The sequence below is a fragment of the Halichoeres trimaculatus genome, unplaced genomic scaffold (genome assembly GCF_033239565.1).
Source record: "Halichoeres trimaculatus isolate MK-OKI-2021-1 unplaced genomic scaffold, fHalTri1.1 fHalTri1_scaffold_19, whole genome shotgun sequence".
Classification (NCBI taxonomy): domain Eukaryota; kingdom Metazoa; phylum Chordata; class Actinopteri; order Labriformes; family Labridae; genus Halichoeres; species Halichoeres trimaculatus.
In genome coordinates this window covers 176,942-190,791 of record NW_027437197.1, presented here as the reverse complement: position 1 = coordinate 190,791, position 13,850 = coordinate 176,942, and the positions used below count along the sequence as shown (strand labels likewise).

The window sequence follows — 13,850 nt, the reverse complement described above, 5'->3', positions numbered from 1 at the left end:
GTCAAACCCACATTATTTCAAAGATTGAGGCAGAGCACGAAGGTTTTTCTGTGATGATTAAAATCACAGCTGATTGTTTCCTGAAGGCTTAAAGAAGACCAACTGACAACGATAACAGACCAGTGTTTGTGCCTGTTTTTGTTGTACAGAGCATGTGTCTCCCTGTGGAGCATTGACAGCCCCCCTTCCTCTTTCTCCTCCTCCTCCTCCTCCTCCTCCTCCTCCTCTCTCAGAGCCAGCCGACGCTCTAATTGAAAAGGGAGTGAGTGTCAGCCGTTAAGTGTGCGCGCCCATCTTCACGCTTCGTGGCTCTGTGTTTCTGTCGCTCAAACTCCCATGAGCGCTCTCCGCAGAGCGAGTGTGAATTTGCTCGTGTGTGTGTGAGAGAGATTGTCTCGTTTTTCATGCCTCGCTGCATGACACACACGTTTCTCAGGAGAAGTTACACACTCTGTGGGCAGAGGAGAGCTTTAAGGAGTGCTCATGGTTTTTCTCTGGCTGTAGCCTCTTTACCCTCAGAGTGTGTGTGTGTGTGTGTGTGTGTGTGTGTGTGTGTGTGTGTGTGTGTGTGTGTGTGTGTGTGTGTGTGTGTGTGTGTGTGATGTGTGTGTGTGTGTGTGTGTGTGTGTAAGGCGAGCGGCTGGTTAAAAAGGCGCCCTCCTCCACCTCCCGTTGGGAGTTTCCCTGCATTGATTAGCAATAAGCTGGACGATGTAATGGTGGAATAACTCAGGGGGAGACGGCTTTATGGGCGCAGAGAAGGGGGTCGGCTCGTGCTGGCTCCAGAGCCTGATCAGCTGCACACCTCTCAGCCGTCCACGGGGACCAGGAGGGAGCAGGACATATTTTTGAGGCTCAGTCACACATGACAAAAACAACCCAGCGCTAAATGAGTTAGAGAGCGGGAGGAGCGCGAGGAAGGAGCGCGAGCGAGGAGCGCAAGCGAGTGAGGAGCGTCGTGGTGGTCGGGTATCGACTGCGCAAAGAGAAGCAGGATGTGTTCAGGCAGCCGCCTTTGTTACTTTGCATACACACACAATCCCCCTCAGCCCGTAAACAAACTCCTCCATCTCTAACACCGTACACACACACACACACACACACACACACACACACACACACACACACACACACACACACACACACACACACACAGACATACACACACACACACACACACACACACACACACACACACACACACACACACACACACACACACACACACACACAGACTCACACACTCACAGTCACAGCACAGTGTGATGGTTTATAAATGAACACTTTGCCAGGAGAGACTGAGAACGCAGGCTGGATGATCTAAGTATGATTGAAGTGGATGCATGAAAATGTGTGTGTGTGTGTGTGTGTGTGTGTGTGTGCGTGTGTGTGTGTGCGTGTATACATGTTTTTGTGTGTGTGAAAGACTGATTCAGGCAAGTGAAATTGAGCCTCAGGAGACATTTCTCTACAATGCGGCACGTGCATGTGTGCGTGTTTAAATGTGTGTGTGTGTGTGTGTGTGTGTGTGTGTATGTGTGTGTGTGTGTGTGTGTGTGTATGTATGTGTGTGTGTGAGGCTGTAACATGCAGGTGTGTGAATCCTGAGCGGTCCTGCTGTGCCTCATTAAGCTCGTGTTGCGCTCAGCTCCGAACCTCGTCATCTCACACTCAAAGCGTTCTGGGTGTTTGAGCTGTGGAGTGTCTGTTATCTGTGTGTGTGTGTGTGTGTGTGTGTGTGTGTGTGTGTGTGTGTGTGTGTGTGTGTGTGTGTGTGTGTGTGTGTGTGTGTGTGTGTGTGTGTGTGTGTGTGTGTGTGTGTGTGCGTGCTCCTGACATTGATTTCCTGACACCCTCCACCCCCCCAGCTGTGGTCATCCCTCGGAGATGAGGCGCTGATTTCACTGAGTGAATCTCTGCTCCCTCTGCCTTTATCCTCCTGCTCCTCCGTCTTCATCCTCTGTCCTCCTCTTCCTCTGTCCTCCTCTTCCTCTGTCCTCATCCTCTGTCCTCCTCTTCCTCTGTCCTCCTCTTCCTCCTTCCTCTTCCTCTGTCCTCTTCCTCTGTCCTCTTCCTCCTTCCTCTTCCTCTGTCCTCTTCCTCCGTCCTCTTCCTCTGTCCTCTTCCTCCTTCCTCTTCCTCTGTCCTCTTCCTCCTTCCTCTTCCTCTTCCTCTGTCCTCTTCCTCTGTCCTCTTCCTCTGTCCTGTGAGTGAGGGTTAGTGTGTGTGTGTGTGTGTGTGTGTGTGTGTGTGTGTGTGTGTGTGTGTGTGTGTGTGTGTGTGTGTGTGTGTGTGTGTGTGTGTGTGTGTGTGTGTGTTTTACTGTAGAGGGATAGAGTGTGTGTCTGTCGTGTTGCAGCCCTCCATCGACCGCTCTTGGTGGAGTCAGGGCAGGACTTCCAGGCTATTGAGCGGGCGGTGATGTGCGCTCTGTGAAGAATCGACGCTGGAGACGCTGGAGCTCACCCTCTCCTCCTCTCCTTCTCTCTGTCTTTCTCTCTGTCTTTCTCTCTCCCTCTCTGCCCCCCTGGCCCTGTGCAGGTCTGTCTGAACCTGTGGTCCCTGATCCTCTGATGTTTCAGAGAAAGTTGGTCTGAGTCTTTTCTCAGGGTTTCATGAAAAACCTTTAGTCCGTCTCGTCCTCACTGAGAGACCGACCTGCTCCTCTTTGGTGTGACACACTCATCAGTTTTCCCATGAACACCTGGGGCTCCTGGAGGAACCTGAAAACTGTTCCTGCAGGGGCTGAAAAAGGTCTAAGTGGATGTGTCAGTCTGAGGATGAAGCTCACGATGAAACACTTTCTTTTTTGTCAGGGCGTACCATCTGATGGCGTGGGGGGTTCCTCTGGTCATGGCCTCTCTGCCGCTGTTAAAGGGTCTCTACGGCCCAGCAGGAGCCTGGTGGTGAGTACTGGTACTACTTGGCTAATGAAGAGCTAACGGCTATTTTACTGCAACAATAAGCTAACAAACTGCTAAAATATAGCCCATATAAAGAGCTAACATACTGTCCCACTGCTAACATACAGCTAACATGTACGGCTAACATACTGCTGACATACAGCTAACATGTACGGCTAACATACTGCTGACATACAGCTAACAGTCAGCTAACATACTGCGAACTTACAGCTAACATATACCTAATATACAGCTAACATACTGCTAACTTACAGCTAACATATACCTAATATACAGCTAACATACTGCTAACTTACAGCTAACATATACCTAATATACAGCTAACATACTGCTAACTTACAGCTAACATATACCTAATAAACAGGTAACATCCAGCTAATATAGGCTTAACATACTGCTGACATAAAGCTAATTTATACCTAAAATACAACTAACAGTCAGCTAACATACTGCTAACTTACACCTTACATACACCTTAAATACTGCTAACATACACCTAACATTCAGGTATTATAAGGCTAACATACTGCTAGCATACACCTAGCATACAGCTAACATACTGCTTACATACTGCAAACATACAACTAACTCACAGCTAACTAAAAGTGAATGTACAGCTATTGTAAAGCTAGGTCACAGTTAGCATGCCTAAGCTATAGCGGATGTGCAGCTATGCTACTGCAAATTTACAGCTAAGCTTTGGCTACTGTACAGCTTATCTACAACGGCTAATGTACAGCTTATTTACAGCCACTGTACAGCTAATGATCAGCTAAGCTATAGCTTATGTAAAGCTAATGGACAGCTAACATGCAGCTAAGCTACAGTTATGCAACAGCTCAGGTACAGCTAATGTTCAGCTAAGCTACAGCTAACGTACAGCCTCTGTGCAGCTCCAGCATCATGGTTTGTTCCCCTGTGAGGTCATAGCTTTGGCGTCAGCTGCAGAGATGCTGCGTCCTCGTAGTCTGGCTGTGATAAAACCGGTGATTATCTGCACATCTTCCAGCAGTAAAAAAACGCCTCCTCAGGCCTTCTGGCTGCGGTTGTGGAAAAGAAAGGCATTATTTTTTTGGAGGGTAGTTGGAGGGGTGAGGGAAAAAGGGGAAGAGGCCAAGGAGAGGAGGCGGAGGAATGAGAATTGGGACAGAGCCTTAATCTCCGGGCTCGGCGCTCTCTTTCCACTCTGGGCTTATTAATAGCTGCAGCTGCACAGCTTTCCCCTCCGCAGTCACATAAGTTTCTCCCTTCCGCTCACGCTTTCGCTGTCTTTTGTACAGCCCTCATGGCTCTCTCTCTCTCTCCCTCCAGCTGGATCACAGACCATCACGTAGCCTGGAGATTTGGGATGTAAGTAGACCCTTTCAGCGCCAGCATCAAAGCCTCCCCCACTGGGGGAGACGGGGAGACGGGGTCTCTGTGGGGAAATGTAAAGGGCTGCATGTCAGGGGAGCCTGAAGGCTTTTTTCCCTCTTGGTGTAAGGCCAAGATGTGTGTGTGTGTGTGTGTGTGTGTGTGTGTGTGTGTGTGTGTGTGTGTGTGTGTGTGTGTGTGTGTGTGTGTGTGTGTGTGTGTGTGTGTGTGTCTGCCTGTGCCTTGTCAGATTTAGGGGAGCTGCTACACTGTGTGTTTAAGTGTTTAGGACGGCTATGAAGGATTATGCCTGTCTGCTGCTTTCTGCAACTGGCCCTAAGTCTGCGAGGGCTCTGCCAATCCCCGCCACAGACGTTTAAACACACGCACACACACACACACACACACACACACACACACACACACACACACACAACACTTCACAGCGAGCCAAGGTAATCGCGTTGCTGCTCACGGCATCAGCAGGGAATCAATCTCTCTAAACAAATAAGCATGCGTACACAGACTCACACTTGCACACACACACTCACACACACACACACACACACACACATGCAGAACAACACGGAGCTATCAGCTGTGCTAAACGAGCCCGTGTCTCTTTTATCAGAGCTCCTCTGCTCCCCGGCTCTTTCTAGTTTTCTGCGCTGTCGTGGCCCCGGGGGGACGAGCCGCTCAGAGGATCAGGGAATCTTCATTAGCTCTAATTACATCAAACCAGACGAGAGATTAGAGGCCAAGGCGGCAGCACCCGTCAAGGAAAAACACATACGCTCAAACACACACACTCTGCTGACAGCTGGCAGCGAGAGCACAGGTTTCTGTTTGAGAGGTGAAACGTGGACAGGGTGGAGACAAACGGGGGAGACAAACGGAGAGAGAGGGGGAGACAAATGGAGAGAGAGGGGGAGACAAACGAAGAGAGAGGGGGAGACAGGGAATCACTCAACAGGATGTGGAAGGGGAGGAGGGAGAGAGCCTGGTCTCTGCTCGCGCCCCGTGTCTTCATCAGCGTGGTGAAGCCTGCGGACCGGATGGAGGATGACGGGAAGCTGGAGGGGGTCTGGGAGGCTGGGGGAGGAGGAGGAGGAGCTGGAGCCTCGCTGAGTCACCACGCTAACAAGTTTCCATTGGTGTGTGTGTGTGTGTGTGTGTGTGTCTTGTATCTCATGAATATTTAAAGCCCTCTCTAGCCCAGATGAGTCTGAACCACTGTGCTGGTCTCCAGAGCATGAACCCTGACGCGTTCAGGTGCGCTGTGGTCTCACTCTGAGCAGGAACCAGACCTCTCAGGGTTCATCAGAGGCAGGTTTGGTAGCTGTGACCTTGAGATGCTCGTCATATTCATGGTGCTCGGTGGATGAACCCTGATGACTTCAGAGATCCTCGTAGCTTGTCCTGAATCTTATGAGGTCAACATCCCGGGTTTTCAGCGGCGTGTTGGAAAGACCGTCAGCTCTTGGTGATCGTTGGCCCATGGTCAGCAGAGCGACCAGGGAAAAAGGACCATGAATGTATTTGTGTTACCCTCTGTGATTATGATTCATCAGTCAGAGAGGTATTGCTCACAGGAAGTGGTAAAACCAGATCATGGTGAGGGCGTGTCCTTCCTCTTCCTGTCAGCTGACTCAGACGTCCTCCACGTTCCTGCAGTAAAGATGGATGGTGTTAGCTAAAAGCTGTGACCTCAGCTTCTTTAGCCTCTTGCTGCTGTTTGTGTCTGTGTTATCATCCACACTCCTTAAAACCACCTGGATCACCTGAGCTCTGAGCTGTGAATCAACCCGGAGCTCACCCACCTCACAGAGCTCATCCACCTCACAGAGCTCACCCACCTCACGGAGCTCATCCACCTCACGATGCTCATCCACCTCACAGAGCTCATCCACCTCACAGAGCTCATCCACCTCACGGAGCTCATCCACCTCACAGAGCTCATCCACCTCACGGAGCTCATCCACCTCACAGAGCTCATCCACCTCACGGAGCTCATCCACCTCACAGAGCTCATCCACCTCACAGAGCTCACCCACCTCACGGAGCTCATCCACCTCACAGAGCTCACCCACCTCACGGAGCTCATCCACCTCACGATGCTCATCCACCTCACAGAGCTCATCCACCTCACAGAGCTCATCCACCTCACGGAGCTCATCCACCTCACAGAGCTCATCCACCTCACGGAGCTCATCCACCTCACAGAGCTCATCCACCTCACGGAGCTCATCCACCTCACAGAGCTCATCCACCTCACGGAGCTCATCCACCTCACGGAGCTCATCCACCTCACGATGCTCATCCACCTCACAGAGCTCATCCACCTCACGATGCTCATCCACCTCACAGAGCTCATCCACCTCACAGAGCTCATCCACCTCACAGAGCTCATCCACCTCAAGGAGCTGCTGTCTGTGCTGACAGCTCCTCATCCTGCCCTGTAGACCCCCTGCTCCTCCTTCCTGCCCCCTACACCCCCTGCTCCTCCTTCCTGCCCCCTACACCCCCTGCTCCTCCTTCCTGTGTCTCCTCCTTGTTTTTCGCTCTCTCCTTGTTTTTGCTCTCTCCTTGTTTTCTCTTTCTCCTTGTTTTCTCTCTCTCCTTGTTTTTGCTCTCTCCTTGTTTTCTCTGTCTCTTTGTTTTTGCTCTCTCCTTGTTTTCTCTCTCTCCTTGTTTTCGCTCCTTCCTTGTATTCTCTCTCTCTTTGTTTTCTCTCTCTCCTTGTTTTCTCTCTCCTTGTTTTCTCTCTCTCCTTGTTTTCTCTCTCTCCTTGTTTTCTCTCTCTCCTTGTTTTTGCTCTCTCTTTGTTTTTGCTCTCTCCTTGTTTTCTCTCTCTCCTTGTTTCCTCTCTCTCCTTGTTTTTTCTCTCTCCTTGTTTTCGCTCTCTGCTTGTTTTCTGTCCTTGTTTTGGCTCTCTTCTTGTTTTTGCTCTCTCCTTGTTTTCTCTTTCTCCTTGTTTTCTGTCCTTGTTTTGGCTCTCTTCTTGTTTTATTTCCTTGTTTTCTCTGTCTCTTTGTTTTTGCTCTCTCTCCTTGTTTTCTCTCTCTCCTTGTTTTCTCTCTCTCCTTGTCTCGCTCTCTCCTTGTTTTCTCTCTCTCCTTGTTTTCTCTCCATGTTTTCTCACTCTCCTTGTTTTCTCTCTCTCCTTGTTTTCTCTCTCTCCTTGTCTCGCTCTCTCCTTGTTTTCTCTCTCTCCTTGTTTTCTCTCCTTGTTCTGGCTCTCTTTTTGTTTTCTCTCTCTCCTTGTTTTCTCTCTCTCCTTATCTCTCCTTGTTTTCTCTCCTTGTTTTCTCTCTCTCCTTGTTTTCTCTCCTTGTTTCTGCTCTCTCCTTGTTTTCTCTCTCTCCTTGTTTTCTCTCCTTGTTTTCTCTCTCTCCTTGTTTTCTCTCCTTGTTCTCGCTCTCTCCTTGTTTTCTGTCCTTGTTTTTCTCTCTCCTTGTTCTCGCTCTCTTCTTGTTTACTCTCTCTCCTTGTTTTCTCTCTCTCCTTGTTTTTCTCTCTCCTTGTTTTTGCTCTCTCCTTGTTTTCTCTCCTTGTTCTCGCTCTCTCCTTGTTTTCTCTCTCTTATTGTTTTCTCTCCATGTTTTCTCACTCTCCTTGTTTTCGCTCTCTCCTTGTTTTCTCTCTCTCCTTGTCTCGCTCTCTCCTTGTTTTCTCTCTCTCCTTGTTTTCTCTCCTTGTTCTGGCTCTCTTTTTGTTTTCTCTCTCTTCTTGTTTTCTCTCTCTCCTTATCTCTCCTTGTTTTCTCTCATGTTCTCGCTCTCTCCTTGTTTTCTCTCCTTGTTTCTGCTCTCTCCTTGTTTTTTCTCTCTCCTTGTTTTCTGTCCTTGTTTTTTTCTCTCTCCTTGTTCTCGCTCTCTTCTTGTTTACTCTCTCTCCTTGTTTTCTCTCTCTCCTTGTTTTTTCTCACTCCTTGTTTTTGCTCTCTCCTTGTTTTCTCTCCTTGTTCTCTCTCTCTACTTGTTTTCTGTCCTTGTTTTCTCTCTCCCCTTGTTTTCTCTCCTTGTTTTCTCTCTCTCCTTATCTCTCCTTGTTTTCTCTCCTTGTTCTTGCTCTCTCCTTGTTTTCTCAACTTGTTTTTTCTCTCTCCTTGTTTTTGCTCTCTCCTTGTTCTCGCTCTCTCCTTGTTTTCTGTCCTTGTTTTCTCTCTCTCCTTGTTTTCTGTCCTTGTTTTTTCTCTCTCCTTGTTCTCGCTCTCTTCTTTTTTCTCTCTCTCCTTGTTTTCTCTCTCTCCTTGTTTTTTCTCTCTCCTTGTTTTTGCTTTCTCCTTGTTTTCTCTCCTTGTTCTCGCTCTCTACTTGTTTTCTGTCCTTGTTTTCTCTCTCCCCTTGTCTTCTCTCCTTGTTCTCGCTCTCTCCTTGTTTTCTGTCCTTGTTTTCTCTCTCTCCTTGTTTTTGCTCTCTCCTTGTTTTCTCTCTCTCCTTGTTTTCTGTCCTTGTTTTTTCTCTCTCCTTGTTTTCTCTCTCTCCTTATCTCTCCTTGTTTTCTCTCCTTGTTCTCGCTCTCTCCTTGTTTTCTCTACTTGTTTTTTCTCTCTCCTTGTTCTCGCTCTCTCCTTGTTCTTGCTCTCTCCTTGTTTTCTCTCCTTGTTTCTGCTCTCTCCTTGTTTTCTCACCTTGTTTTCTCTCCTTGTTTCTGCTCTCTCCTTGTTTTCTCTCCCTGCTTGTCGTCACGTTTCAGTCCGAGTGTTGCAGCAGGTGGATGGTGATCTTTCACACAGATGGAGCGTGTTGTCGGTCAGAGTTGACGGCTGTAGTCGAGCACTAACCCTCACAGATGAGTCCCTGCCGTGCTCTCATCTCCTTCAGAGCTCTTCAATTAAGGCTCCTTTCAGCGAGGCCTCATCCTTCAGCGCCGAGGGACGGCCGGGCTGAGCCCAGAGATCTAATCTGTGCTCCTCTGTGATGATCTTTCATCCTGCCACTTTCAGGCGTCCTCTCCTGCTCCTTTCTCCTGGTTATAAACCTTTCTCCTGCTCGCTGTAGCTCCTCTTCCTCTCCTTCTTTCTGACCTCATCCCTCTCTCTGTCTTTAAATCACCAGATCCTTCTTTTATTCCTGCTCCTCCTGCTCCTCCTGCTCCTGACCCACACTCTGCCGTCATCCATCCACCTCTGCATCCTCACCCCTGTCCTCCTCCCTCCTTTATCATCCAGAGCCTGCTCGGAGCCTGCGCTCCCTCAATCCCTGTCTCCCTCCCTCTCTGTCTCTCTCCCTCCCTCCCTGTCTCCCTCCCCCTCTGTCTCTCCCTCCCTCCCTCTCTGTCTCCCTCCCCCTCTGTCTCTCCCTCCCTCCCTCCCTGTCTCCCTCCCCCTCTGTCTCTCCCTCCCTCCCTCTCTGTCTCCCTCCCCCTCTGTCTCTCCCTCCCTCCCTGTCTCCCTCCCCCTCTGTCTCTCCCTCCCTCCCTCTCTGTCTCCCTCCCCCTCTGTCTCTCCCTCCCTCCCTCTCTGTCTCCCTCCCCCTCTGTCTCTCCCTCCCTCCCTGTCTCCCTCCCCCTCTGTCTCTCCCTCCCTCCCTGTCTCCCTCCCTCTCTGCCTCTCCCTCCCTCCCTCTCTGCCTCTCCCTCCCTCCCTCTCTGCCTCCCTCCCTCCCTGCCTCCCTCCCTCTCTGTCTCTCTCCCTCCCTCCCTGTCTCCCTCCCTCTCTGCCTCTCCCTCCCTCCCTCTCTGCCTCTCCCTCCCTCCCTCTCTGCCTCCCTCCCTGCCTCCCTCCCTCCCTGCCTCCCTCCCTCTCTGTCTCTCTCCCTCCCTCCCTGTCTCCCTCCCTCTCTGCCTCTCCCTCCCTCCCTCTCTGCCTCTCCCTCCCTCCCTCTCTGCCTCCCTCCCTGCCTCCCTCCCTCCCTGTCTCTCTCCCTCCCTCCCTGTCTCCCTCCCTCTCTGTCTCCCTCTCTGTCTCTCTCTCTCTATCCCTGTCTCCCTCCCTCTCTGTCTCTCCCTCCCTCCCTCTCTGCCTCCCTCCCTCCCTGCCTCCCTCCCTCTCTGTCTCTCTCCCTCGCTCCCTGTCTCCCTCCCTCCCTCCTTTCTCTCCCTCTCTGTCTCCCTCCCTCACTCGTCCTCCCTCCCTCCCTCCCTCTCTCCCCCTCTCCCCCCCCTCCCCCTCTCTGGGTAGTGCTCAGCTGTAGAGCACAGCGGACTCTAATGGCAGATCATTATCATGCTAATTAGAGCACTTTGTAGCTGCCGCCCGTCATTCTCTCACCCCCCTCACCCCCTCCCTCCCTCTCCCCCTATCGTTAAAAAGGCCGCCCCCCCCCCTCGCGTCGCTCCATCATTACCCGGACGTGCGCTGGTGTAATTGGACGCTGTTTATTCCAGGGAGCGGGTTATTAAATCACACCGAGGTGACGCTGGCGCAGGTCTTCCCCTGAAACGCTTTCATCATTGTCCTGTGTCATTACTGAACCACACACACACACACACACACACACACACACACGCACACGCACACACACACACACACGCACACACACACACACACACATATAAAGGGGATCTTCAGTGTGTATTGATGTTTCCTGCATGATGTTTAATGCTGCCTTTCTCTGTTATCTCCTGCTGTGAAACAAATGCCCAACACCTCCCGTTTCCCTGTCAGTAAAAATATATTCAGTCATTGTTTATATATATATATATATATATATATATATATATATATATATATATATATATATATATATATATATATATATATATATATATATATACACACACACACATATACAGTGTGACATATTTAGTGATTAAAGAGTGTAATATGTAGACTTATATATGTATTTATATGTATATAAAAACATGGTTGTAGATTTAAAACAAACCATGATAAATAATATTGTATATTCAGTTGTTATATTTTGTGTGATCTATTAAATCTGGTCTGTCTTCTTTAACTTTGTGCTTCATATTCCTACAAACAACAAGCATGGACCCTGTTATTTTCACATTAGTTCCAGTTTAGTTCAGTGTAAATAAAAAACATTATAATTTTTCTGTGTGCCGTGAAAACATCAACTAGTGAAAGATTTAGTCGTTCTATCTAAAGTTTCCTGTGATCCTCTGTGACCTGAGCAGTGCAGGTGGAAAGCAGCTCTGAAAGGTTTTCAGTTTTTTGTGTTGGCCCACATGGACCACATGCTGTGGGTCAGGGTTTAGTACCCCTGGACAGAGTCTAACCCCAGTCCTGCTCTGATAATGGTCTCTGTGCTGAGGGGTCAGACTCAGAGCCTGGGTTACTTTTCGTCCTGATCAGGGTTAGGCCTTCACTGAGTCCCTGTGTCCTGCACAGTCAGATGTGTTTATCTCACAGGTGCGTTTGTCCCTCTGGGGTTAGGGTTAGGGTTTGTCCCTCTGGGGTTAGGGTTAGGGTTTGTCCCTCTGGGGTTAGGGTTAGGGTTTGTCCCTCTGGGGTTAGGGTTAGGGTTTGTCCCTCTGGGGTTAGGGTTATGGTTTGTCCCTCTGGGGTTAGGGTTAGGGTTTGTCCCTCTGGGTTAGGGTTAGGGTTTGTCCTTTGGGGTTAGGGTTAGGGTTTGTCCCTCTGGGGTTAGGGTTAGGGTTTGTCCCTCTGGGGTTAGGGTTAGGGTTTGTCCCTCTGGGGTTAGGGTTAGGGTTTGTCCCTCTGGGGTTAGGGTTAGGGTTTGTCCCTCTGGGGTTAGGGTTAGGGTTTGTCCCTCTGGGGTTAGGGTTAGGGTTTGTCCCTCTGGGGTTAGGGTTAGGGTTTGTCCTTTGGGGTTAGGGTTAGGGTTTGTCCCTCTGGGGTTAGGGTTAGGGTTTGTACCTGTCCCTCTGCTCCTGTGTCAGGTGCTTTAAATCCTGGCTGTCTCACCGCTCAGGTTACTGAGGCTGAGCAGAGACAGGAGGCCAGGAACCTGTCCGTCAAAGCCAGACAAAGGCCTGTTTCATGATGACAGGGAGAGGTTGAAACTCCTCCGAGCTTACATCACCTCCCCAGAGGTTGTGTAACACGTAGCTGCTGCTCCAACAGCGCGTCAGGCTCCCCCTGCTCGTCTCACTCGCTGCATCTGTTTGGAGGTATCGTTTCCTGATTCTAACCACTCGTCCTGTGAGGGGCCGTGCCTTTACTTTGATGGCATCTCTTGTGTGTTCTCGGCCCTCACTGAAACTATGTGCTGAGTCAGGCTCTGTGTTGGTGCAGGAACTGTGTGTCCTCAGAATAACAGTCTGCAGGGACTTCAGCCAGCGTCACACCTTCACACAAACACACTCAGACCAGAGTAAGGAGTTTTAAAGGAGCTGAAAGTCAGATCACAGTATCAGGGTTTGGACGGAGAATCAGCCTGGCTTTGAGATAGTTTCTGAATGTGGTCCAGGTCTCTGGTCAGGGTGAGACAGAGACGAGACACAGACGAGACAGCAGTCATGTTTTTAGGGACGTCAGGGCTCTGTGGAAGTTTCTGATGCCTGTTTGTGTTTGTGTGTTGCAGATGGTACGTGCCTCTGTTCAGCCTCATCTTCCTGATGATCTGCTGCTATGCCAGGATCATCTGTGTGGCCAATGAAAGGGTGAGTGTCGTTCCCCCACATGGAGCCAGGTCAGGTTCTTCCACTTGTTTTGTCCTGGGATGTCAGAGAGTTGTTGCTCTGACTGGGCGGCGCTGAGGCTGGTATTTGGGAACATTTGGAGAGATTTGGAGAAGCTCTGACACTCAGCCAGTTTGAACACCAGCCAACAGTCTGCTCACGTAGTCTAAGCCGCTCGGTGCGGATGTAAAACTTGAAGCGCGTCAGCAGGTGAAAGTTGAAGCAGGACGTCTGTTTGCACAGCGTGGTTCATGTCTACAACACAATGTTTGAGCAGTGATTTCGTGGATGTCCTTGTTTTCTCTTCACGTACGCTTGGAGAGTTTAAAACCTGTCAGATGGTGTGACAACTTCCAGTCAACTAAACTGAGTGAGATCATGCAGACCTGTTAAAGCCAGAATAAAGACTGAACCTACAGACAAGAGGCAGCTCGATCCATCTCATGTTGGTACCCATGGTCTTCAAACCCTCCCCTCTGTGTGCTCACTGTTACTGTCCTGCAGCCAAGCCACTGTGCGTAAACAACAGGGTTCATTTAGTTTAAGACCAGCGGTAATAATTAAAATACAAACTAAGAGGAAACACAGGATAAAGGGTTTTGGTACAGTTCGTTGGTCATGTTTGCTCTTCATTTTCACGTCTTATTGCAAACCCACAGAAACAGTAAGAGGTTAATCTGCAGGAAACACCTCAGCTGCAACTCAACCAGCGTCACTCGGTGACCAGGAGTCTGGATATGAACCACGTTCCCGTTTGGAGCGTCTGCACAAAGTCCAAGTGTCGGTGTTGATCAGCGTGCAGACACAGAGGCTGCTCCTCTGGGTCCAGCTCCTCTGGGTCCAGCTCCTCTGGGTCCAGCTCCTCTGGGTCCAGCTCCACCGTCTCTGCTGTGGGAGGCCCCCGCCCACGGTGAGGAGCTGCGTGGCGTGCAGATATCTGTGGGGGTTAAAACGTGTCTGACGACCTCTGATGGAAGCCAGGACGTCAGGAGGACAGATGTTGTGTTCAGTCTCCAGTGCACA

The 13,850-nt window shown here is 50.1% G+C and overlaps 1 protein-coding gene across 1 annotated transcript in view; it reads left to right on the top strand.

The window, feature by feature from the left end:
- The window catches only part of LOC141808600 (cyclic AMP receptor 1), a 21,994-nt gene extending 9,089 nt beyond the window's left edge, over window positions 1-12,905 (top strand). Inside the window, exons 7-9 of the mRNA XM_074695267.1 lie at window positions 2,817-2,906; window positions 4,236-4,274; window positions 12,731-12,905. Of these exons, the coding sequence (XP_074551368.1) occupies window positions 2,817-2,906; window positions 4,236-4,274; window positions 12,731-12,905 (304 nt within the window). The remainder of the gene's footprint in view (window positions 1-2,816; window positions 2,907-4,235; window positions 4,275-12,730) is intronic.
- Window positions 12,906-13,850: the final 945 nt, after the last annotated feature.